At 42.4% G+C, this 26205-nt stretch overlaps 2 protein-coding genes and 1 pseudogene across 5 annotated transcripts in view; all 3 read left to right on the top strand.

Annotated features, from left to right (window-relative positions):
• Window positions 1-26205, top strand: part of LOC104053578 (UDP-glucuronosyltransferase 1A1) — a 33200-nt gene that overhangs the window by 1739 nt on the left and 5256 nt on the right. The window contains exon 1 of one of the 4 annotated variants that reach the window (XM_064452193.1): window positions 9206-10084. The exons of 1 other annotated variant lie outside the window; for it this stretch is intronic. In XM_064452193.1, coding sequence (XP_064308263.1) covers window positions 9248-10084 — 837 coding nt within the window. In that variant the 5' untranslated portion in view covers window positions 9206-9247. Of the gene's footprint in view, window positions 1-9205; window positions 10085-14175; window positions 15107-24538; window positions 25448-26205 lie in introns of those variants that run through there. 2 more of the 4 variants (XM_064452191.1, XM_009515033.2) reach the window with 2 other exon arrangements.
• On the top strand, window positions 11163-14085 carry LOC104050615 (UDP-glucuronosyltransferase 1A1-like). Its single transcript, XM_064452194.1, is given in 2 exon segments — window positions 11163-13028; window positions 13031-14085. Coding segments are annotated over 2 exon segments (1089 nt in total). The 5' UTR covers window positions 11163-12571; the 3' UTR covers window positions 13663-14085.
• On the top strand, window positions 15984-16840 carry LOC135313424 (UDP-glucuronosyltransferase 1A1-like; annotated as a pseudogene).

Genomic DNA, 26205 nt, shown 5'->3' with positions numbered 1-26205 from the left:
CTTTGATGGGTTTTTGCAGAGTCCACTGAACTCAATAAAGAATAAGGCAAATAAAGAGTAATATTATGAATCAGGATATTAGAATAATATAATAATAAATAATAATAATATAATAAACAATAATATATTATATAATGAACAATAATAATATAATAATAAATAAGTCATTCTCTTGCATTAGTTTTAACAGAGTGGCACTTTGTAGATTGAGACTTAAGAGGCAAATTCTTGCTAGTTGCATGACATAAGTCTTTACTTGTGTATCTTGAAGGTCTCAGAGCTACAAACAATTTGTAGCTTGCTAGAGGGGTAGAACCATCCTGCCCTTTTTTTATACCTGGTGTCTCCCCCCAGCATCACTGGCATTTGTCATTTGGTGGAAATGGTATGTTCCAAACCTTGAAAAACCTTGTGTATTCCTCATATCTTCAGTCTGGCTTTTCTAGCTAAGTTTTCTATGGGCAGCAGAGGAATTTCTCCTATTTCGCTTTGAACAGTGCCTAGGAACAAGGCAATAATGCAGTAGAGTGTAAATAAATGTGAAGTGAGTCATATGGGAGAAAAAATCTACCTGTCCATACACAGTGGTAAGCCTTGGGTTGATCATTGCTGTTCAGAACAATAATCATATGATAAGAATAAATAGTTCTCTGAAGCTCAGTAGCCCATTGCTCAACAGACAGGAAAACAAAATGTTAGGGTGACTAGGAAAGGAAGAGAGAACAAGAGATTCAAAATGCAGTTTCTTTTTCCAGAAGAGGAGCTTAAGCCACAGACCTTTCCATTACACCCCTTTTCATAATTTTCCACAGGCAGAAAAATTGGGCATTGTGGCCTCTTTCCAGAAAAGGGCTCCTTTCTGCTGTATCTCACATTGTCCCATGGAGTACCTGCTCTGGAGCTGAAGGCATCAGGAGGCTGAGGAGCTCATGCTTTTGCAGAAGTGGGCACATGGGTCTTATCGAGCACAGAGCTGGGAATTAAATTCCAAGTTCCCTGACCCTCCAGAGCCATGAGCATCATCCACAGGAGTGGGAGAACATGCAACCACAGGACTGGGCCTGGGGAACACAAAGTGCATTTATTCATTGACTAAGATGACTGCACTGGCAGCCTTAGGCTGGAGTTCCTCTTGCCCTGCACTTTGCATAACCATCCATCTCAGTATCAATTGCATAGTCATTAACAGACACATAAATCCACTTGCCAAGTCACAATGTGCCCTGAGGTTTAATACAAGGCTTACAGGAAGTCAGACCCAATATCTTGCCTGAGCAGAGGTCCTGTGCCAGCATCATCCTCTAACGACTCCAGGAGTACCTGAACGCTGGCATGGTGAGTGGTCCCTCAGTAGGGGGCATTGCAAATGAATGTGGGACTCTAAGCCCTGAAATACTTTGATGAATATCTCATCTTCAGCCAAAGTTAATGCAAAGTTGCTTTTTTGGGTAGCTCATAAAAATGAAGTTCATACAATTTGATCAAAGCAAAGTTCAGAAATGTAAGCTATAGGAACCTTTCAAAGTTGTTCCTGTGTTTTCAAACCTGAAGCACCCATTACTTATTTAAACAACTGGTTAACTTAAAACATTAAAATGACCCTGGATTTAAGTAGGTAGTTACTCAAGTAAAGGAGAAGTGTAACTGAATAAAGACCCTGTGGTTTTTCCCTCCAGCACAAGGATTAAGAAAATAGGTCCTGTTCTGAAACCCTCCTGCCAGCGCTGGCAGCATCTGGGAAGCTCTGATAAGGAGACATTTTTAACTGGTCTTTTGAAATAGGCAATTAAACTGGAACTCAAATGCTTTGGCAAGAAGCCAAAGAATACAGTAAGTAGTACCAAAGCATGGACACGTACCTGGTACACAGAGACACACTTACTTTGTGTGACCTCATAAGGGATCCTGTCATGTCTGCAGGTACTGTTAATTTACTAACACAGGTAGCTAAGATTAGACCAGCTACAGGGGAATTCTTCATTTTCAGCACTGAAGCAGTAGTCATCACTCTGTTCATGAACCAAATACTAGGGTCATTTTTCTTACGCAGTGTTCAAGGTGTTGATGAACCTAGTGGCAGCTCAGAGCAGCCTGATACAACACCAGCATCTGTTTATTATGCTTTTGTAAAGGATGTTGAGCACTTCCGAAGCTGACAATACTGTTCATCTGCCCTATACTGCAGTAGCAATCAAGCTGTGATTTGTAAAGTTGTGAAAGCAAGTAAATGCAGTGCTAATTTTGAAAAAAAAAAAAGTTTAGCTGTCATGCATTGTACATCTTCAATGCACAGTATGTATCAACCTGAAACGGCTGCTCTAACCAAACAGTTCGTCTCACCATCCTCTTCAGTTTGTTCTTGCCCACATCCCTGTGCCTTCCATAATTTTGAAGAAGAGATACTGAAGGAAGCCGTAAACCACAGTTCTTTCAACAAAAATTCCCTCATATCAAATGGAACTTCTGCCTTCATTTCTCTTTCCTTGGGAATTTTGTCTTCTGGTTAAATTAAATCGCCTTCTGTAACATGAGTCTAAAGGTACAGTGTTTGACAAAGGTCTATGCACAAAAAACTAGAAAGGCTATAAGAGTATTAAATTTGCAAATACCAGACACATTGCCCTCCAAAAGTTGGGAAATATTCCAATTACTGTTACCTCAGCAGCCTTGAATGTCACCTGTCTTTCTGTTAGGATACAGTCATTTATCTCAGGATCACATACAATGATTTTAATACTATTTCTATTCACAGCTTAGGAAAGCACTGCCCTAGAAATGATCTGTGTTCTGTGATTTGCTTACCTGCCTGCTCCTTCTTGCTACTGCAAAGAGTTAGAGTAAGGTTACTTTCCAACTTGCAGTCAACATATCATTGGTTTTATGTGTTGTTTTTCCTCTGAAGTCAGCTAGCCAAACTGCATACTATCTCATCCTGTGCGGGTGAATGCCAGTAGATCTCCATAGCTATGTAAAATGTAAGGGGGGAATCAGGCAGGTTCATGTCAGCAGCTACGAACCTGCATTTTACTGTAATCCTTTTGCCTGACACTGTTTAGCATTTAAAAAAAAAAAAACAACAACGACCAAAAAACCACAAAACCCACAAACGACCAAAAAAAGGTGTGGGTTCAATTACACAAGGATTCCTCCATGTATAAGCCTGACCATCATCCAAAAACCTAGTAAATCAAATTACATCATTATTTGTGCATTTGAGCAACCTGTTCCTGCTTGCAAGACCCAGAACATAAAGGGGTGAGTAATTTCACCTAACAACGGGAAAAGAAATCCAGTAGATGAAACCAACACTTCCAAGCTGCATCAACAGTCCTGGGTTTGGTGCTGCTCGCATAACAAGTAGCTGCTGAAGTATCCATTTGCTGTCCTCTTCCCGTAGTGCCACTCCCTGTTTGCTGCTCAGGTTAGAAGGAATCCACAAGTCACAGTGAGCCCACCTCTGAGACAAGCAGTTTGAGAGGGTGATAGTAACCCTTCCAGCTGAAGCGGTCATAGGGTGAAGGGTAATCACAGCAGCAACCAAACACCTCAACATGGCTATGGCTCAGGGTCCAAGCAGTCTCAACTCCTCAAAGCTGCTTGCATGCCAGCACAGCTCTACTCCATCGCTGCAACGCTCCTTGCCAGCTCAAAGAGACTCCCTGGAGTAACCCACACAACCCTTATGGTGAGAATACTCCTGGGAGGAAAATGAATCTTGAGCCACCCAAGCTTCAGCCTTGTTTAATGTGAAATTTCTGTCTGTAGTAGCCAGAAGGGGAAGCCTTTCCTCCAAGCCAGCACACAGCTCTCACTCTTTCAGACCTCTGTTCCTCAAAGTACTCTGTGGTGCTCCTCTGCACATACAACAGGAGTCTGTAACAAGCACCACACCCTTCAAACTTGCAAGGGACCCAGGTGTCTGTTGCTACAACATAATGAACAACAAACACATGTAAACCTACCATGTGATTTTGAAAAATGAGCCTGTCTGTTAATTTTCTGAGTAATAATTACCCAGCTTAGATCTGACCTCAGTTGATTCTGTGCTAACCTAAGAACTTCATCCTTTCTTCATTTGCCTGTTCTCTGTTTACCTCTAATTTACCTTTTTTTAAAATTCTGTCCTTGCTGTTGCTGCCTCACTTTTTCCACAGTTTTTTCTCTGATGGTCTGGTACAAAAAGTACCAGAGTCCGTAAGAAAGTGGAGCCATGCTAGCAAGAGACTTGTGCTCAGAGACTGGAAGATTAACTTTGTATTGGCTCTTTATAGCCAACTAATTTTGCTGTTGAAGGTCATATCCAAGTGCAGAGAAAAAAAACATACCAAACAGCAAGTTTCAAATGGATTTGGTCACTTCTTATCACAGCACTTGCAATACACTCTTTATCTCCAAATCTCCAGCATTCCATCAGAATTATTTGTAAATCTGTTCAGTCTCACGCTTTCAGTCTGTGCCTCCTGCCTTTCACTTCCCCATATGTGGCCCTCTTGAGAAAATGGTTCTCATGCCTAAAGCTGGTTCCTCCCTGTCAGCATTACAGTGTAAAGCTATACAGAACAGTGCTGGCACCCTTTGGATGTATATTGAGACAAACCCCATTGCCTAAGGCTGTAAGGGTTTGTTTCTCCATACTGAAGATGCTGGGAATCCCACTGCTGCCTATAAAAGGAAAGAACAGGAAAATCTTTGTGCTGCTGATAGTTTTGTATCAGCTCTTTTCTTCACAAGGACCTCTTCCTTAGCACTGTCCAAAGACTTTTGTCTGGCATTGCTTTTACTTGCATAAAGACAAAACATTTCTCCAGCAAAACCCCAAGGGCCTCAGTTCACTGCAATTCCCAGAGGATAGAAGTGAATGCCAGCAAACAAGGGGTCACACCACCATAGTAGACCTTTCTTTGGAAACCCATGGTGGGGTATTACCACCCATTTTTTAAATAACAGCCCAGCAATCGGTTCCTCCCTCAGGAAACATGAAATGTAGGGACAGCTCGTGTCTCCCTGTGAGTGAATTCAAACCCACAGGTCTAACTACCAAGTTCCTGGCTAATTTAATCAAGAGAGGATCTCTCTTGTCATCAAAGTTGGGCTGCTGCCCAGAAGGGAACATGGAAAAGGAAAGGTGAGCTTGCAGCTCTGTCAGGGCTCATAGCTGAAGAAGTCCAGGAGACACCTGTATGTGGTTGCTTATGTTACCACCTGTATCTGTGAATGGAGGAGAACTCAGAAGCCTAGTCTGCTTGTTGGGGTTTTCTCTGTGTGTGTTATCAGTGGGATTAGTGAAAAATACCACATCTCCTCCTAAATTTTTTCTTGCCCGCAATATATAAAAAGGGTTTTCAGGACAGTGACCAAAGACCAAGGCTCCTTTGTGTCCCAAAAGGTTTATACCAGCCTCCTTTCTCTTCACTTGCCCTGAACCTATCTTTTAGTTCATTTTTTTTGTCTAGTAGCATGGGGAGAAAATCCAAACAGACTGTTCTTCTCCTCCTCAGATTTGGGATTGCATGGTAGGTACGTCCTGCTAGCTGTGATATATTCATAAGACATGCAGACCTGACTGCTTCTGGGAGGTGGGAATTTAACACCAGACTTCTACATACTGGTTAGGTGTTCTCAGTTTGGCTAGTCCATAAAAGAACTGGTGTTGCAATTTCCATTCATTCTGCTGGGTGTATTTTGAAGGTTGCCTTTTGAAAGCAAAACCAGGCTTATTTTCTCACTGGGTGCTTACCAAGTTGATGGTATTAAGCACAGTATAATTACAAGATGACATCCCTGGTCTTAGTTTCATGAAGGAAGGAATGTGCTAACATACACACTTCCAAGCTTAAAAATGAAGAAAAAGTACAAAGGGGAATATCTTCTTTCAAAAAACTTGTGCTCCCCTTCCCTGTTACATAAGCAATTGCAATACTGAAGGATAACCACAATATTGGGAAGTTCAATATTTATTTCTGTAGTCAATAAGTTCCTGGCAGAAAAGTAAAGCTTCCATGGACTTTCATATAAAGGACTGTGTCAGATGCCTCCAGAGCAGAACTCTCCAGTTTACTTCCACTGAAATGTCTCTTCAATTTCAGTGTTTTTACCAATGTACTTGGATGCTGTTTCTTCTGGCATCATCTTTAATTTTTGATGAAGGTGGAAAGATCTTGGTGGTACCTCAGGATGGAAGTCACTGGCTCAGCATGCGCCCAGTGGTGGGGAAACTCCAGCAAAATGGACATGAGGTTGTTGTGGTTGTACCGTCAACAAGTTTGTATATGAAGACAAAGGAGTCACAGAATTATACAGTGAAAGTATATCCGATACCTTAAACAGAGGACCATTTAGCTGCTGCGCTCGAGTCATTTGTTAATGCTCATTTTATTCAACAATCTGTTTTGAATATTATTATTATTACAATGTATCAAAGCATAATAGAAATTTCCAGGTACTTTTTCACTGGATGTAAGAGCCTTTTGCATAATGAAGACATAATGCAGTATTTGAGAGAGAGCAAATTTGGTCTGGTTTTCATGGATCCAATTCTGATGTGGGGACCAATAATTTCTGAGTATCTTTCAGTTCCTTCTACTTCTTGTGGGGTCTTCTTGCGGTATGGATTCTGAAGCTACCCAGTGTCCAGACCCTCCTTCCTATGTCCCCAGACTCTTCCTAAATAATTCAGACAACATGATATTTGCTCAACATGTGAAGAACATGTTGGTCTTTATGCTGGAGTTCATTTACTGTAAGCCTCTATTTGCTCAATTTGAAGAACTTGCCTATGAATTTTTTCAAAGGAAAGTGACACCAACAGACCTTTTAAGCTGTGTATCTGTTTGGCTAATGGGATATGATTTTGTGTTTGAGTTCCCGAGACCAGTGATGCCAAACGTGGTTTTTATTGGAGGGATAAATTGTGATCAGAAGAAGAAACTGTTGCAGCTATAAAACTTTATTTTGTTTTTATTGAAAAGGCAAGAACATAAATGTTTAAGCATCCTTACATCAAAACCTGACAAGGTCTTTCCTGCCCAACAGGAGTCGGACTTGGTAGCTTCCATTTAATCTAAGTTTCTTATGCCATGTTCCTAAGAGCTGTCCCTACAATTAAAGCCAGGCTTAGAGGACTTGGCTATATTGCTCTGAAAGAGCCTGAAGAGCATCTATAAGCACAGTCTGCTGCCTGTCTGTCCCATGGTGTCCTCCCTTTCCAGCTGTCTCATGGACTGTCTGTCCGTACTTCTGTATATGCATTCTCCTTTCATAGACATTGAAGGTTATAGGACTTAAGATTTTAGCTGTTCATCAGGGTTTTTTCTGTCATGCCCATCTGCCAGATTGATTCATTTACATCTTTCCTATTATGTCAAGGTGTCAGTATCTAACCCCCAAAAGAAAGCATTTCTAAAATGTATCTTCCCCTTCTTCCATAGGCTATTTAATTAGGTTTTAAGCTTTTCTGGGTGTTGATGTCTTTTGTAAATTCCCATTCAGGAAAGCAAGAAAGGGATATTCAAGTGTTGCAAATTGAGCATACCCCTGAAACAGAGTAGTGTATAAGAAAGCCCTAATATCCTCCCCCTTTGTCCAGGTAAGTATGTTTAGCGCTTGTGTTGGAAGTGGCAGAGCCAATCCTTTTACCAGGACAGTCTCTAGTGCCACTTGGTTCATTCTAACTGGTTATATATGTTCAAATGAAGGAGAAGGAATAGCAGTTGCTCACAAGGGGTCTTTCAAAACGACATGGAGTCAGGAGTGGGAAAAATTGCTGATCAGATATTAAAGACCCAAACAGATGTCTGTAAACGCCCCACATGGGAAATGAATGACTGTCTTCATCTGTCAGTCCAGCTTGAATGCATTTTCTTCTAAGTGTTCATTTGACAGCCTTTTCAGGGGTTATGAGCAACAGGGGTGTTTCTCTGCATCGTCCTCTCCTAGGCCATTAGAAAATTCCCATTAAGTTAATCCTGTGTCATAAACTACCGATATGGGGACAGTGCGGGTGATGGAGCTGGCTGCTCTTTTTGGAGGGCAGGTTCCCAATAAGGTCAAAGCTTTCCCACCAGGCTTGAAAATAATCATGCAGAAACTGCACATGAGAGAAAGCTCCACCAGTGTTGTAGAGCCCTGAATGCCCTGGAGGAGCCCAAAGGCACCTGCACAGCCAACTACTTATAAACCTTAATGGTGAGAGGTTGTCACCAACATTTTAAAACCCATCAATTTAAAACCAAGAAGGATCTGGCCCCACAGAGTTCATGAGCTGTTTCAGTCATGAACTGAACTTACATGGGCCATGAACTAGTGAGTTCATGAACTAGAAACCTATTGTTGGTTTATGTTATCTGAGGTACAATGGTGAACTGCTATTTGCAACTTAGTTTTATACCTGCTGGGATAAGGGCTTAGATGAAAGTTATCTGTAGAGATGGGGAAAGATTTTCTGTTGGCTGCTTATCATCAAAAAAGGCAGGTTTGCATCAATGAAAAAAAAATTTATCGGTTTTACCAACTGGTTTTGGTTATTAAAACAAAACAAAACCCAAACCCAGGTACTTCAACATTGATTTTTAATATTTATCTTTACTATAAGTTATGTTTCACTGTACTACTTGCCTCAGTTTCATTAGAAAAGAAGAAGCTTAATATAAAAATAACAAATCACTACACTTTGTGACAATCCTGACAACCTTCAGGGGCACAGAAGACTCCAACACTAGATGGAAATGAGTAATTTTGGTGCACTCTTTATAGACCCTGTACTACCATCTAATCCTAGCAGTGTTTCTGTCCATCCACTCTGTGGATGCATTTCTTTCATGGTTTCCCATGTACCTTAGAGCATGCTGTCAGTAAAGGTCAGTAAAGGTTGCTGGGTTGCTGATAGTAAGAAGTGTCATGAGGCTGTGGTCCTAGTATGAGAAGAAGAAAAGGCTGAGGCACTGAGCTGTAGTCTCAGCTTGGGAGAGCAAAGTGTATGATAGGAGACACACCTTCCTCATACACATGCAAGCCCACTTTTGAAGTACAAAACTCATCTCAACCTTTTATAATCATTAATCACCTCCCGTGACTTCCATTGCATGCAAACTTGTGAATACATGAGGTATGAGGTAAGTGGAAAGGGCAGAGGTATCGTTAGAAAGCATTGCCAAGTGGTGTGTTTGCATGGGTGGAGCACAGCTACAAAAGCTTGCGAACCACCCCTGGCCTCTCCTGTGTATGGGTTCCTGTCTGTCCAGCTCACAACATGCTGGTGGCAGTGCTGCTCTCCTTCTTGTGCTGCCTGTGTCCTGCTGCTGCTGGGAAACTGCTGGTGATACCAATGGAGGGCAGCCACTGGCTGAGTATGAAGCAAGTGCTAGCTGAGCTGAGCAAGAGAGGGCATGAAATAGTTGTCATCGCACCAGACAGCAAAATGCTGATAGATTCCTCAGGGATATACAAATTGAAAACATACCCTGTACCTTTCAAAAAGGAAGAGATGGAAGAACTTATACATTCACTTAGTGCAAACTCTTTTAGTGAAGAGTCTTTCCTAAGGAGATTTCTTAATACCTGGGATAATTTCAGAAAGATCTCTGCCATGTTTCAAGCTTCCTGCAGTTCCTTACTGTACAACAAAGAGATGATGAAATACATTGAAGAAAGTAAATTTGATGCCATCTTCACAGATCCTCTGACACCCTGTGGACAGATAATTGCTTTTCACTTTTCTATTCCTACTGTTTTCTTCTTGCGGGGCATCCCATGTGCTATAGACATTCAGGCTGCTCAGAGTCCAGACCCACCATCCTACATCCCACGATTGTTCTCACTCAATACAGATCATATGACATTCCCTCAGAGAGTGAAGAACTTCCTGATCAGCCTTTCAGAGTCTTTCACCTGCAGTATGCTCTTTTCAGCATTTGAAAACCTGGCCTCAGACTTTCTCCAAAAGCCGATGACAGTTACACAGCTTTTAAGTCATGGATCTATTTGGCTGAAGAGACTTGACTTTGTCTTTGACTATCCCACGCCTGTAATGCCCAACATGGTTTTCATTGGAGGCATAAACTGCAGACAGAAGAAACCATTATCTCAGGTCAGTGACTGGCTGGGAAAGGTATAACAAGGGAAAAGTTCTGGCAGTCATACATATGCATGATCTGGGTGAAGTCTAGTAGTGTGTTTGATGTGGACATTTCTTACCTAAAGTGATAATTTAGATTAATGCTTTCTGTATAGCAAATCCACATGAAAAGCAGAGTGGTGTAGCTGACCAGGAGAACATGGTGTGATTCCACCTCCTTTCCTTGCGTCTGCCCAATGCGGGGACTTTGTTCCATGAGGAGATCATGTGGTACGCTGTGTTTAATTCCAGCTGAAGTCAGGTACACAAACACCACCTCACCCAGGAATTAATGCAAAAAAGGCAGGTGAATTATAACAGCTTTTCCAAAAATTCTTTGCCTCACATAAGAGACAGTAGGATATTTCTTCAAGAGCAATACCTGGTTATCCAGTCAGAAAGTAACTCACTGACTTAGTGCAATAGCATCATGTGCTCTCTTCTGTAACAGCAGTGTTTGAGTCAAAGGCTAATATTTTGTGGTGAAGGTTTTGGTCTTACAACAGCTTCCATCACAAAAACTAGACAGCTGAATTCTCAACTGCATTTTTAGGAGACACCCAGTTTAGATATGGAAATGTTGATGAGTGGTTGTTTGCGCATCTGTAGTCAAAAAGGACTTGCTAAAGGCATGCGGGTGATGTATGTTAGCTTGTTGGTGCTCATGATGTGCATTAGCTTGTTGCTGCAATGTGGTGTATAGTCTTGCTTGCTTGTGCTGTAAGTAGAACAGCCTCATGTGAAGCCAGAGATTAAGCGGAAAAGGAGATACAGGAGGAGACAGCTCTCCCCAGCAGATGGTGAATCTGCAGTTAGTGTCATCCAGCTGTGTCAGCAATAAATCACATTGTTTCCTAGCAAGGATAAAGTTTTATCCTTTGTGAATGTTCCTTAAGCAGACTTTATTCTTCTCTTGAACATTTTTCATTTGCCAGCCTTCCCTGAGTCTTAGGGAATGGATTCCTCCTGCCTATCACCACTCTTCCCACAAATTCATAGCCCTTTGTGAACATGATTGAGAGAAGCTTCACAAGAAAATAGATTTGTATTTTACAAGTCTGGCGCATCTTCCCCAGAGCCAACCTTAACTGCCCTCTGGTTTTGCTCTACTCCTCCCAATACTTCAGCTGATGCTGCCCATTGAAAGTACTGTTTATTTCTGTTGAGCTGCTAGTGTTCAGATCTTGCTTTTTCACAAAACTCTCAAAATACCATCAACCCCCCACATGGCCATTTTTATCAGGGTAGTGCTTTTTCCTATCTGTTCTGTCCATCAAAGCTGCTTACTAGCTCCTCAGGGACAAACCCAGGCAGATCCTCTGCGAAAGTAGCGAGCTGAATCCTGCCTACAGGCAAGGCCAAGTGGCAGCTCCAGCTTAAAATCAGACTCTCCTCTGAACACAAAGATCACTCTCACTCTCATCTTGCTCAGGTGCTAAAGCTCATAGTCCAGCAGCAATATTTATTGCAGAAGTGCTGATTTTTCAGTCCCAATTTCTTGTCTTCCAACAATGCCTCTGAATCACACGGTTACATCTAAGAGCAAAATGTAATCCGGCGGGTTGACAACTTTACCATAAGTACTTGTTAACTGGTCAGACATGGTATCTTACTTTTAGTTTTTCATCCGAAGTAATGCCACCACCACTTGCATTTTAAATCAGTTCCTGGCCTGAAACAAGAGGGCTGTTACTGGCTGCTTCTGTCCAGGCTTTCCTGTGTTTAATTAGGTACAAGGGGAACCGAGTGGCTTTTCCTTCCTGTTGCTCCTGGAAGAAGAAAATTATAGAAAGAGGCACAGAGGGATAGGTGAGAATGAGAACAAAGAAGTGTCATGCATGACAGCACAGATTCTGTGGTTGTCCCTTGCTCATGCAAGCCTCAGCTGCAGTGTTGCTTATTGTAATAAATTTGTACCTGGCACAAGTGTGAGCTGTATGTAAGTCATAGTCTCCTTCTTAGGATTTGCATAGATATCATGCTGAATAGTGGCATAATATTATAACTTGATTTAAACATAAACTTGACAAGCATTTCAGAACAGCTGTAAAATGGTTATCAAAGAGAAAGAAAGAAAAGAAGGAAAGCGAGAAAGCATTTTAACACTTGCTTTCTGCAAGCCCAATTACTTCCAAGTGCCAGCACTATTCAAAGACTTGGGATTTTGTTTTTGCAAAGTCTGATTTTATTTTCAGTCTAACATCCATCAGCACAGGGAATTGATCAGAAAGCACCCATCCCAAGGGAGCCTCACATACCAAGCCCAGTTCTGCCCAACGCAAGCTGATTTATCACATTCCTTAAATGATTCATCAATGCCTTCAATGGCTACTGGTGACTGGTTTTGCTGTAAAAGCAGGATCACTTGTTAAGGGGGAATGTGAGAATCTGCCAGGAGGCTGTGGGCCTACTTAAAATCTGTTAGGACTGGGCAGATGAACAGACTGGATTTCTAGGATCATGGGTCATGTAAGTAAGTACAGTTACTTAGTTTCTGCAGGGGTTTTGGTTTTCCTGTCTCTGTTTTGCCTGGCCAATGGTGGAAAGCTGTTGGTGGTGCCAGTGGATGGGAGTCACTGGGTCAGCATGCACTCAGTGCTGGTGGCCCTCAGCCAGAAAGAGCACAAAATTGTCATTGTCGCACCTGAAGTAAACTTGAACGTGAAGGCATCTGATTATTACACTCTCAAAATGTATCCAGTGCCTTTAACTAGGGAAGAACTGGGAGCAAGCATGCATTCATTTGCTAGCGATATTTTTGCGAGAAGACCTTTTCTTCAGAGAATTACTGCACTTTATGAAAAAGTTCAGGTAATCTCCGATCTCTATGTCTCCTCCTGTACCAGTTTACTGCACAATAAGGATCTGATGCAATATCTTGACGGGAGTAAATTTGATGCTGTTCTCACTGATCCTGTTGACCATGGGGACAAATACTGGCTCTGCGTCTCTCTATCCCATCTGTTTTCTTTTTATGGGGACTCCCGTGCAGTTTTGATTTGCAAGCTACCCAGTGTCCAGATCCCCCTTCCTACGTTCCAAGAACATTTACAGACAACTCAGACCGCATAATGTTTATCCAGCAAGTGGAAAACTTCTTTCTCAAGTCATCAGAATCCTTTCTTTGCAATTTTTCCTATCTGCCATTTGAACTTCTGGCCTCAGATATTCTCCACAGACCAGTAACAGTGAGGGAGCTCTTAAGCCATAGATCCATTTGGCTTAAAAGAATCGATTTTGGTTTTGCGTATCCTGTGCCAGTGATGCCCAACATAGTTTTCATTGGAGGTATCAACTGTGGAAAGAAAAAGCCATTATCTGAGGTCAGTGATTTCCTTGATAAAATATATCTCCCCACTCTTGAAGGTGTCCTTAAAATTCTGGTGCACACTGTCAACCTCCATAGCAAATTACTGTATGATCAAAATTATCTCTGTGCAAGAATTTTCATAATTAGGCTGATTGTCTGCACATCCTGTCTAGACATTAGTGTTTGCTTTTGTGGCCCTGGGGCGTGGTCTTCCCAGGCTGATCTAGAACAGTATTTCTGAGTTGCTAATCCAGTTTTAAATATATCTGGCAAAAAACATGCCCTTGTCCTTCCTCCTTCCAGCCCCTACTTCATGCTTACAACAAGAGGCCTTTTAGAGAAATGAACATTGGTAGCCAATTTTCCATTTTCATTACAATATCAAGGTATAAAACTGGTAAAGAAAGCAGACCATTTCCCATTTGAAGCAATAATATTTTTCTAATCTTATAAATACCCAATAATCTGGACTGGCAGGAGGGGAGGAATTCTCTTATACTGAAAATTCTTGTTTGGAAAATGAATCTGTTAATCAGCACTTTTGAGCAGACTGCTTGTTGAAGGATTCCTCATTTCCTAAAATCCCAGTGTCCTCCAATATAAAGAGGTGGGTATTTCCCAGTCTCGCACTTACTCTGCTTACTATCTACTAAACTGGCTGTACTTTAAGACCTCTTATTGCATCTTTGCCATACTGATGATTATACATTTACCACAGAGCAAATAAGTCTAAAGATCATCCCAAGAAGGCACAGCACAGATTGCTTAAAAATGTGGAGCTAGGAATATTATTTCAGGGCAGCACTCACAAGATTTCTGCAGAAATGACCCCAGTGCTTAGTGGTCACCCGCAAGTCACCGTGACGCTGGTTCTGCTCCTGTCCATGCTCAGTTTGGCTGCTGGTGGGAAGCTGCTGGTGGTGCATGTGGATGGGAGTCCTTGGTTCAGCATGCGGGAAATATTGGACGGTCTCAGGCAGAAGGGACATGAAATAGTTGTTGTTGCACCTGAAGTCACTTTACACATAAAGCCAACAAAGAATTTTGTTATGAAAACATACCCTGTCCCTTTCACACTGGAAGAGCTGGATGAAAACCTGCAGGTATTTTCACGGGATGTATTTGAAGAAGGATCTTTTCTGGAAAGAGTTGTTAGAATTTATCAACGGTTAAAAAAAGCCACTGCCATGTTCCTGTCTACCTGTACACACTTACTGTACAACAAAGAGCTTGTCAGATATCTTGAGGAGAATAAATTTGATGTCATCCTTACAGACCCTGCACTACCCTGTGGGCAGATACTGGCTGAGCATCTTTCAGTCCCTTCTGTGTTTTTTTTGCGAGGAGCACCGTGTGATATAGATTTTGAAGCCACTCAGTGTCCAAATCCCGCTTCTTATGCCCCCAGGACACTGACAGACCATACAGACCACATGAACTTTTTCCAGCGGGTGAAGAACCTAATCTTTGACATCCCAAATTATTTTCTCTGTGATTTTGTCTTTCGACCATATGGAGAACTGGCTTCAGAGTTCCTTCAGCGGGACGTGACTGTGCTGGATCTCTTACGCAAGGGTTCTATTTGGCTCATGAGGTTAGATTTTGTGTTAGATTATCCAAGACCTTTGATGCCCAACATAATTATGATTGGAGGAGTAAACTGTGCTCACAAGAAGCTACCTCAGGTGGGTCATCCTCTGTTTTTAATTCTTGCTCTGATAGACTTCTGTGTTACACAAAGGTGGAATTTTGTACTGGAGATAGGAATCAAGTTCCTGTTTAGGGTGCGTTAGGCAAATACTTGTGGAAGAAATTATTTTTATCTCACTTTCTTCCTCACTTTCCGTTTTCTATGTAGGCAGCTATACCTTTTCAGTTATAAGTATGGTCAGCTGATACCTTTTTCATTATGCCTGTTGAAAGCCATTTTCTGTAGCACTGAGTAACTTTATACTGTCTCCCTTAGTGAGTGATGGATGAGCAGCAGGCAAGTCTGAGGGGCTGTCAAAGCATTGCAATTAGGTATAATCCATACAACTTTGCAAATGGTTGCAGTAGGGTCTGGTATTTACAGAGAAATGCATATCAGGCTTCTGTCGTGGGGCACCCTTGCTACTTCTTTCTTTGTCAATGAATTTGTCTGCTCCTTCATATGGGTGTTTCCAAAGCTGGAATCAGCAGGAATATTGCAGGCTGTAGACTCTTAGGCTAAGAGGCACTGTCTCTGTTTACAGGCAGGCCTTAGAAGATTTCGCCTTGGTGACAGCTGAGTGAGATCTGAGAACAAAATCAATCTCTGAGCCTGAAGGGGCTATGGTGGCTTGGCAGATCCTGCTCAAAGGCATTGGAGATGCCAAAGCTTTTCAAATAGAAAGAGATGGGACTTACCTGGTGCATCCACCACATTTACCACCCGCCCATGTAGAATGCTGAACTCTATTGCTTGTTATCCAGCCTTTTATCAAATCAGCGATTACATGTTTACCACATAGCAAATACCTCAAAGGATCAAAAGCTATGTGCAGCACAGGTTGCATAGAAGTGTGAAGCTGGTGCTATTGCTTCAGTGCCACCAGTAGTTTTTTTCCTGTGCAGCACTCACAAGATTTCTGCAGAAATGACCCCAGTGCTTAGTGGTCACCCGCAAGTCACCGTGACGCTGGTTCTGCTCCTGTCCATGCTCAGTTTGGCTGCTGGTGGGAAGCTGCTGGTGGTGCATGTGGATGGGAGTCCTTGGTTCAGCATGCGGGAAATATTGGACGGTCTCAGGCAGAAGGGACATGAAATAGTTGTTGTTGCACCTGAAGTCACTTTACACATAAAGCCAACAAAGAATTTTGTTATGAAAACATACCCTGTCCCTTTCACACTGGAAGAGCTGGATGAAAACCTGCAGGTATTTTCACGGGATGTATTTGAAGAAGGATCTTTTCTGGAAAGAGTTGTTAGAATTTATCAACGGTTAAAAAAAGCCACTGCCATGTTCCTGTCTACCTGTACACACTTACTGTACAACAAAGAGCTTGTCAGATATCTTGAGGAGAATAAATTTGATGTCATCCTTACAGACCCTGCACTACCCTGTGGGCAGATACTGGCTGAGCATCTTTCAGTCCCTTCTGTGTTTCTCTTGCAGCACATACAATGTGGCATAGAATTTTGAAGCCACTCAGTGTCCGAATCCCGCTTCTTATGCCCCCAGGACATTCACAGACAATACAGACCACATGAACTTTTTCCAGTGGGTGTAGAATTTGATCTTTGACATCCCAAATTATTTTCTCTGTGATTTTGTCTTTCGACCGTATGGAGAACTGGCTTCGGAGTTCCTTTGGTGGGACGTGACTGCGCTAGATCTCTTACGCAAAGCCTCCATTTGGCTTCTGCAATTAGACTTTGCCTAATATGTCTTTGTCTCCATATGGAGAAAGTGTTGTAAATGAATTTAGCTCTGGGAAACTTCCCATTGGTCGTGTGCCTCTGCTCAAAGCCAGCTTTGACATTAGAGCAGTTTGCTCAGGGCCTCTCTGCTCAGGACTGTTGATGTGACGCAAGGCAGACTTCTGTTTGAGGAAACCTTTGCTCATCCTGTGGTCCACCTTGTCATTGCTGATTTCCTCTACATTCCTTCTTTTTTTCCTTAAAGAAGGATCCTCTATGTTTTGGATTGTCACAGACTCGTAAAATACTCAAGTTAGAAGGTAATTTGCAGGCCTCTCACCCAACCTCCTAGACAAAACAGGTGCAGTTAGTACAGGTTGTTCCATTCTATGTCTAGTCAAGTTTTGAATATCTCCTGTGACCCTTGTAGTGAAAACACTTTACTACATCCATTTTATTATTTTATGCAATTCTAATTTTCCATGTTGCAGTTTGTATCTGTTACCTCTTTTCACTTGCACAGAAGAGTACAGTTTTGTCTCCTTTATGCCCTTCCATAAGGTAAAGACAGCAATGAGATCTCCTGTTAGTCTTCTCTTCTGAATCCTGAGCAAGCACATTTTTCTCAGCCTCTTTTGCACATCACAATCCCCAGCTCCTAAACAGCTTCTTGGCTTTTGCTGGACTTGTTCCAGCGCATCAACGTCTGTCTTGTACTGGCAAGCCCCAAACTGGGTACATGTCTTCAGATGTCTCCCAAGTGCTGAAGAGAGGAGAAGGATGACCTCTCTCAGTCTGCTGGCTGCACCCTTGCTCATATAGCCCAGCACGCTATTGCCTCTGTGGCTGCAAGGGCACACTGCTGACTCATATCCAACTTTTTGTCCACAAGGACCCTGGGTTATTTTCTGCAGAGCTGCTGTCTGTCCAGCTGGAGTGCAGCCTGCCCTGTGGCATGGGGTTATCCGTCCAAGCAGCAGAACTCTGCTGTTGCATTTGCTGACCTTTGTGATGCTCCTGTTGGCCCATTTCTCCAGCTTGTGGTGTTCTTTCTGCATATCCCAGGCCAGTGATGCTCCTTATTTAAAATATGAACTGGCATCGTAAAAATAAAGTATAAGTTCGGTTACTTTATTCCTGTAAAATGACTGTTGGATATTTTTTTTATTGCAGACTTTTTAATGTGTCTTTGTGGTGGGTTGACCCTGGCTGGTTGCCAGGTGCCCAACAAAGCCACTCTATCACTCCCCCTCCTCAGCTGGACAGGGGAGAGGAAATGTAACTAAAGGTTCATGGGTCAAGATAAGGACAGGGAGAGATCATTCACCAATTACCGTCACGGGCAAAAGAAACTCAGGGAAATTAGCTTTATTTATTAACAATCAAATCAGAGTAAGGTAATGAGAAATAAAACCAAATCTTAAAACACCTTCCCCCCACTGCTCCCTTCTTCCCGGGCTTAACTTTACTCCCAGTTTCTCTACCTCCTCCTTGCCAAGGGCAGAGGGGGATGGGATATTATGGGCATTGTGGTCAGATCATCACACATTGCTTCTGCCACTCCTTCCTTCTCAGGGGGAGGACTCCTCACACTCTTCTCCTGTGCCAGCACGGGGTCCCTCCCATGGGAGACAACCCTCCACAAACTTCTCCAATGTGAGTCCCTCCCACAGGCCACAGTCCTTCAGGAACAGGCTGCTCCAGCGTGGACCCACCTGACGGGACCACAAGTCCTGCCAGCCAACCTGCTCCAGCGTGGGCTCCTCTCTCCATGGGATGACAGGTCCTGCCTGCAAACCTGCCCCAGTGTGGGCTTCCCACAGGGTCACAGCTTCCTTCAGGCACATCCAACTGCTCCAGTGTGGGGTCCTCCACAGGCTGCAGGTGGATCTCTGCTCCACCGCTAACCTCCATGGGCTGCCGGAGACAGCCTGCCTCACCATGGTCTTCACCACAGGCTGCAGGGGAATTTGTGCTCTGGCGCCTGGAGCACCTCCTCCTGTCCTTCTTCACTGACCTTGGTGTCTGCAGGGCTGTTCCTCTCACATATTCTCACTCCTCCCTTTGGCTGCAATTGCGCCAGGGTTTTTTGTTCCCCCGTCTTAAATATGTTATCGGAGAGGCGCTACCACTGTCGCTGGTGGGCTCAGCCTTGGCCAGCAGTGGGTCTGTCTTGGAGCCGGCTGGCATTGGCTCTGTCAGACATAGGGGTACTTCTAGAGCTTCTCACAGAAGCCACCCCTGTAGCTACCCCCCCGTCACTACCAAAACCTTGCCACACAAACCCTGTAGGGTATTCAAGTATATTTTGTAGTTTGCAGAGTAACATCATAGCTTCTATTTTTAGAAATAACTATTCCTGTGAAGTAAGTTTTTCAGATATTGACTTTGCAGTGAACTAGGGCTTATTTTTCAGAAAAAGCAGTAAAAATGAAGCATTTTTAAGGGGATTCAACTTGGCTCTCAGTCTAGAAAAGCAGAGATGGAATAAACCATATCGCTAAACCTGTGAAAAGAACTATGACAGAGAAGCCGTGACAGAGGTCTATAAATCCTGGGAAGTGTAGCAAAGGTGAAAGGGGAACTGATATGCAGTTTCTCCAAATACTTGACCTGTGACTAACACTGAAATGAGGCAGCAGCAAGCTTAAAGCAAACAAAAGGCAGTACTTTTTCATACCATGTACAAAACAAAAATTGCCTCTCAACACCAGCAGATTTCTTTTTTTAGATAAAAACTATGAATTTAAAAAGGATTTGGGTGATTAATAAAAGGTACATTTTGACTGCTAAGATTTGTAGAATTACAAAAGAGGTAATCATGGGTTTCCCTAACTGGAGATATTTTCTGTAGCTTTCCCAGCATTCAGCCTTGGCACTCAGCTCTGTACTTCAGCTTTACTTTCTCCTGATAGATCTCTTTTTTCACTCTTGCCTTCGGAATGGGCTGAACTTGCTGTTCCGTTAGTGGACTTCAGCCTGTGGACTCATATACAGGTGAAACAGTGTTTGTGTGTTGCTCCAAATCCAGTGACACAACTTTTAAACTCTTATGAACCTGCCATTAGCCTTAAGTGGAGGGTGGGGGGCTGTGTTTTTTGTTTGTTTGTTTGTTTTTTAACCTCTTTAATGTTGTTTTATTGCATAATATATTAGTGTTACACAGATAATACATATTTGGCTGAAATGTTAGCAGAATATAAAGACTACATGGAAGTGACTATATATCAAATATGACATTTGAGGCCTGTTATATGTTAGCATAGAGTAACAGTATGTCTGCAACTACGGGTTAACTACCTGAGTGTATACTGCCACCTTAGGGCGTACGTAATGCTGCATTGCTTTGTTTTGTGAGATCTTTTCCTCTTTATCACTGAAACATGAAAACGCAGGCATAGGTACAGCAGCTAACTCTCTTGCACACGAGAATACCTTCTGTCCACCTCCTTTAGTTTTTGATCTTTTAATATTGCCTCACTGTCAGCTAGAGAGAAAGTTTTGCTTAAACAGGCTGCAGAATGGGACTGTATTGATGTCTGAAACTCCTTCCTTTTTAATACAGTTCGCTTAGATCTTACAGTCCTTCTTGCTGGGTTATGAAAATCACTTTTTTTAACATGCCACATGGAGAACCTCCTATCAAAATAAACTTTTTAGGTCACACTTAGTATTAGCATTGGAATGTGCTTATCTCACCCAGGTACCTATGGCAAAGGTAGCCACTTCACGAACCAGATTTCCTATCACTCCTACAGGTTCCATGACAACTCTTCCAGGCTGCTGCACAGCATGAAGAAACTGTTCAGACCTCTCTCTCCGATCAGGTGTGCTTGGCTGGGGATCTAAAACAGTCTTTCTTCTCCAGCCAGCAATTACTCTTGTTCAGCTACCATTCCTGGATCTTATTTTGCTTTTGTAAACTTGCAAACTTTTGGCATCCACCTTTTCCCTTTCTATGAAATATGTGTTAATGGCAGATAAGATCTGCTTTATCAGGCACTTCTTCTAAGCACAAACTGCAGATATTTGCTTTTCTAAGTCTATCTTGAAAGTTTTCAGGTACCCTTGCATGTTCTCCCTATCTAAGGATGTTGCTTTGTTTATAGGCACCTATTCCATTCACCTGTCTATCCATTGGGTTTCCATTGCATCATTTGCTGCAGCTTCAACCCAGGTTCTCAAGCATATTAGGCACTTAAATCTCATTCAAACCAACCTGATTTGGATGCCTAAACAAGTCCTTGGAGTGGGACTCTCTTCCACATCCGTCATCATCGCTAGTCCCCATTGAGTAGCTGTTGGCTGCGGTCAAGTGTTCTAGAGAACAGGATTTCCAGCATAGTTTTGGGGGTTGGGTTTTGTTTTTTTTTTTTCCTTTAAAAATCTTATCATAGTGCATGCAGAAGCAGCTCAGAAACTCTGTTCCTCCCTTCTCCTGGTAAGCAGAGAACACAAGTGTAGACTTCCCATTGGCTCATACGACAGCCAAGCCTTATTAACTTCTTTTGAAAAGTAGCTATTATTAAGAACTTTCAAAAACATGTGGCCTGTAGCCTCTCACCTATGAACTCTTATGGCCCCTCGTGACCACGAACCGCATATTCTGCTGGACCATTGCTTTCCAAAAGACATTTGGCCTCAAGCCACTCACCAATAAACTCTTATGGCCCCTCTTGAGCCAGAACTGTGTATTCTGCTTCATCATTGTTTATATAAAAAGGCATTTGGTTAATATGTTACCCAAACTTTGGTGACACCACTGCTTGGCATGCTGGCTTCTGCTTACTGTGTAGAACATTGTGTGTGTGAACTCCAGGCACCTTTCTGAGCAAAGGTGTAAGAGAGAAAGCTGGAGGTTTAGGTCTTTCATGTCAACAGTGCAACATGCTTCCTGTATTATAAGCTCTCTGGAGAAGCTCAGCGGCCATAAATGTTGATTCCTGGCTTGAACCTGGCACAGGACAGTCAAGTGCACAGTGACTCACTTAAAAGAACCCAGACCCAGAAAAATTCCCCTACAAACCAATGCTACCTCTGCTAATCAAAGACCCTGCTATTTGTTCTGAATCATTTAAGATAACTTAAATGTATGGAAATGCTTCTTGCTTTAGATCCCTTGATAGCACTCTTATCAATGCTTTTATCACCATTTAAAACGTGATCTTTGAACTCCAACAACCTGTCTTAGTGAACATTTTGTAGAGGTAAAGATTAAAGACCATCAAGATCACCTCATTATAAATGAGGTACAACTATTTCTTGCCTTCGTATGCTGCTTGGAAGAAGTAAGAAGGGGCAGAGCCTTTCTTTGCCTGCTGACAGCCCCATGACAGTTAAGTGGAGGTACCAGATAGGCACTGGGCTTGTTCTTTTTCTTTCTTTCTGGAGCTTGGCAGAAGGTGGGAAGCTTTTGGTCATGCCTCTGGATGGAAGTCATTGGCTGACCATGTGTGTCGTTCCAGAGAAACTCTGGGAGAAGGGGCATGAAATCATTGCAGTGATTCCTGACGCCACTTTGCTCGTGAAAACCTCACAATCTCTCACCATTGAAACATACTCTGTGCCTTACACACAAGAGTTCATGGATAGATACTACCATTCCATTGGTGAAAAAAAGTTTTGATAACCCTCCCTTTCCAGAAGAATTTACAACTTTACTCAGTAATGTATCAGAACTGACCAACATGTTCTCTTCTACTTGTTGGCCTCTCTTATATAATGAAGAACTAATGAAGTACCTCCATTACAACAAGTTAGATGCCATTATGATGGATCCTGTGTTGCCCTGTGGACTAATTGTTGCTCAATGTCTCTCTGTCCCTTCAGTGTACTTCATGCACGGTCTTCCATGTACCTTCGACTACAAAGCCACCCAGCATCCCAGTCCTTTTTCTTACATGCCGAGGACTTTCACGTCCAGTTCAGTTCACATGACATTTACGGAGCGTGTGAAGAACCTCATGGTTGAGTTTTCAGAGCATTTGTTTTGCTATCTGTTTTATTTAAAATATGGGAACTTAGCTTCTGAGTTTCTTCAAAGAGGAGTAACAGTACTGGAACTGTTTTAAGAAAGTATCCATTTGGCTGATGAGATACGACTTTGGGTTTCAGTATTTGTGCCCAATAATGTCAAATATGGTTTTTATTGGAGGCATCAACTTTGAGCAGAAGCCATTACGAAAGGTTTGTCATTGTTTACATTGAAGGTATGATAGCATATATTAGTGATTATTTAAGATTCAATTTTTTAAGTTCTTCCTATAGTAGTACTTGTACTTGAGGCACTATGTGATTGAGTACCAGGATGGCATGATTTGGAAGTAGGAATCTCAATCTCTGATAGATGACCAGAAGACTTGCTCTGCAAGCAGGTGAAGGGTTTCTCTCCAGGAGAGTTCAGGTGAAGTTTTCTAAGCTATGTAGCTGCCTAGGTGTAGCTTAGATTGTTGTAAGCATAACAGCAAAATATTAGACAATCATGACACATGTGCTATATCTAGATAAATGAGAAACCAATTCTAGGTCATACAATTTAATATCCCTAACAGTTGTGGAATAGTGATGAATTGCAGGAGACTTGATTGGATGAAAAATTGGAATGTGGAACTAACTCTGTGTATATATACCCAGGCGCTTACAGTGTGCCATAGAGATTGATAATGCAGATGAATACCACAAAACCAGGGGTACACAATCAAAGATGGTAGAGGGAGCTCTTTTGCCTCTGAATCTGTGTAAGCAGCAATGTAAGATAGCATATAAGATGATGATTAGAAAAAAGAAGCCTTCAGGATTGTAACTACCTACCCTCCCTCCCTAGCTTGTTTAAGTCTTCCTAGTTGGCTGTGGAAATAGTGCAGATGTTAGTTCTTTTTTTTTTTTCAGACTGCAGTGATGTGGCAACTGCAGAAGCTGTTGCTAAGCTTGCATCTCATTAACTACTGTAGACTCAGGGCTTTCATTTTGATAACTAGTACAACATAGAATCATAGAATCATTAAGGTTGGCAAAGACCTCTAGGATCACCAAGTCCAACCGTCAACCCAACACCCCCATGCCTCCTAAAGCATCCCCTGAAGTGCCACGTCTACACGTTTTATGAACACCTCCAGGGATGCCAACTCCATCACCTCTCTGGGCAGCCTGTTCCAATGCCTGACCACTCTTGCAGTAAAGAATTTTTTCCAACTATCCAATCTAAACCTCCCCTGATGCAGCTTGAGGCCATTTACTATCACTAATTACTTGGGAGAAGAGACCAATGGATAAACCTTATCAATGTACTGTATATCAAGTCTCTGTCAATCATTGCTTCTTCTTTAAACTGTGAGAGCATAAGGTAATCCAAAGGTCAGGCTTTTGTTCCAAATTTTGTGTCCAATCAGCTGAGAAGACTCAAGGCAGGGAGTTGATCATTAACTGGATGTTAATAAGATAGTAATTGCTTTGTCAGGTGTTACCTTCTATTCGTAACACTGTTCAGCCTTTCAGTGCAACACATGGCCAATTGCTTGCCACTTCTCCCCTGAGCGTTTGAATCCTCTAATGTTAATTCAGGCATTCAACTTTACCTTGCAGCGCCCAGTTGCTTAAAGCTTTCACCATGTGCACAGATGATAAATCCAACCTTTACCCTCAGTTAAAAATTACCCTAATTTCTGCCCACAAACATAGTCTGTTAAAAATTAAACACTTAGTTAAGAATAAAGTGCAAAGTACTCCAAAATCCACTCCTCGTCCCCTGCAATAGTTTTGTGGCCATTTAAAACTTTGCTGATGACACAAGGGAAATGGCTTCTTCAAATACAGGCTTTAATTCTCTTGCCTCCTGGGTTGTGCTATTCCTGCTCCTGTGGACCTTTTCTGAAGGTGGAAAGCTTTTGGTTGTACCTATCGATGGCAGCCACTGGCTCAGCATGCGCCCGATTGTGGAGCGGCTCAGACAGAGGGGACATGAAATTGTGGTTGTTGCACCAGAGATAAATTTGCGGATAGATTCATCGGTGCATTTTACCATGAAAACATACTCTGTGTCTTACACCAAGGAGTATGTGGAGGCAGAATTTAAAAAGATGGGCTACAGGAGTTTCACACCTCAACCCTTCTTGGAAAAATTCTCAAAAATGGCAAATATTACAACCATGTTCTTTGATTCCTGCAAACGTCTTCTGTCTAACAAAGAGCTGATTGAATACCTTGAAGAAAGCAAATTTGATGCTGTCTTTATGGATCCTTTTTTTCCATGTGGACAGATAGTGGCCGAACATCTCTCCCTACCTTCTGTGTATCTTGTACGGGGATTGCCGTGCAGCCTAGACTTCCATGCTACCCTCTGTCCAAATCCTCCTTCTTACATTCCTAGGTCCTTCACTCGCTACACAGACCACATGGCATTCCTCCAGCGTGTGGGCAATCTCATAGCTGGCCTGAGCAGTTCCCTGGCTTGCAGCTTTCTTTATTCATCGTATGATGGTTTGATCAAAGAATTCCTCCAACAAAAGGCAACAGTGCTTGAGCTGTTCAGCCATGCATCTATTTGGCTCATGAAATATGACTTTGTGTTTGAGTACCCCAGGCCCCTCATGCCTAATATGGTCTTGATCGGAGGCATAAGCTGCACTCAGGAAAAAACATTATCACAGGTCAGTTACCTTTTTTTTTCCTAGTTTATCTATGGCTGCTCTGTTTCCTCACACCATCAGCTGGAGCTCCTGGCAGTAACAAATACTAACAGGCAAAAGAGCTTGGTGGAAGTGGCTAGGAAAGCACTTTGCACCTCTGCATCCCTTGTGCATTGAGGAGTGTGTTACTTTGTGGTAGATGTCCAGATTCCCAGACAAGGGTGCATACAAAGCTGGGTTTTTCCAGTTTTTCCCACCAGTATTTTCTTACTGCCTATTTTCAGTAATTTTGTTTTGTATACCTGTTTACAAGACTTGGTGCTAGCTAGGGTAATGCAACAGGCCAAATCATCCTAGTCATCTGCCCTGGAGCAGAGAACCATTTCTGCAGGAGTTTCAGACAGTGGCAGACCTGAATGAAATCCCCACCACCCAGCAAAGCAGCAAAAGATCTGCTTCTTTTGTGTAGAATACCCTGTCCCAGATCTGGACTACAACTGTATTTTGCTTGAACTACACCAAACTTCCTACATACGGGATATCTGCCACTTTCCACTAAGAAATCCTCCTAATTCTTAGTGCTTTCTCATATTTTCCAGTGAGTGTCCACTGCAGGTATTTCATAAAGGTCATGTGTAACACCCACCATTACAAGCAGCTGGTGGTTAAAAAGGTTTTAGTAAAATAATCCCGCTATTGCCAAAGCAGGGCTGCAAAAAGTTTCATAATTATAGTGGTATTTCTGAGCAGAAAGTCAGACCTTGGCACACAAAAACATT

This window comes from Phalacrocorax carbo, chromosome 5 (genome assembly GCF_963921805.1).
Source record: "Phalacrocorax carbo chromosome 5, bPhaCar2.1, whole genome shotgun sequence".
Taxonomy (NCBI): Eukaryota; Metazoa; Chordata; class Aves; order Suliformes; family Phalacrocoracidae; genus Phalacrocorax; species Phalacrocorax carbo.
The sequence above is the reverse complement of the archived record's forward strand: the minus strand, read 5'-3'. Positions and strand labels throughout refer to the sequence as shown.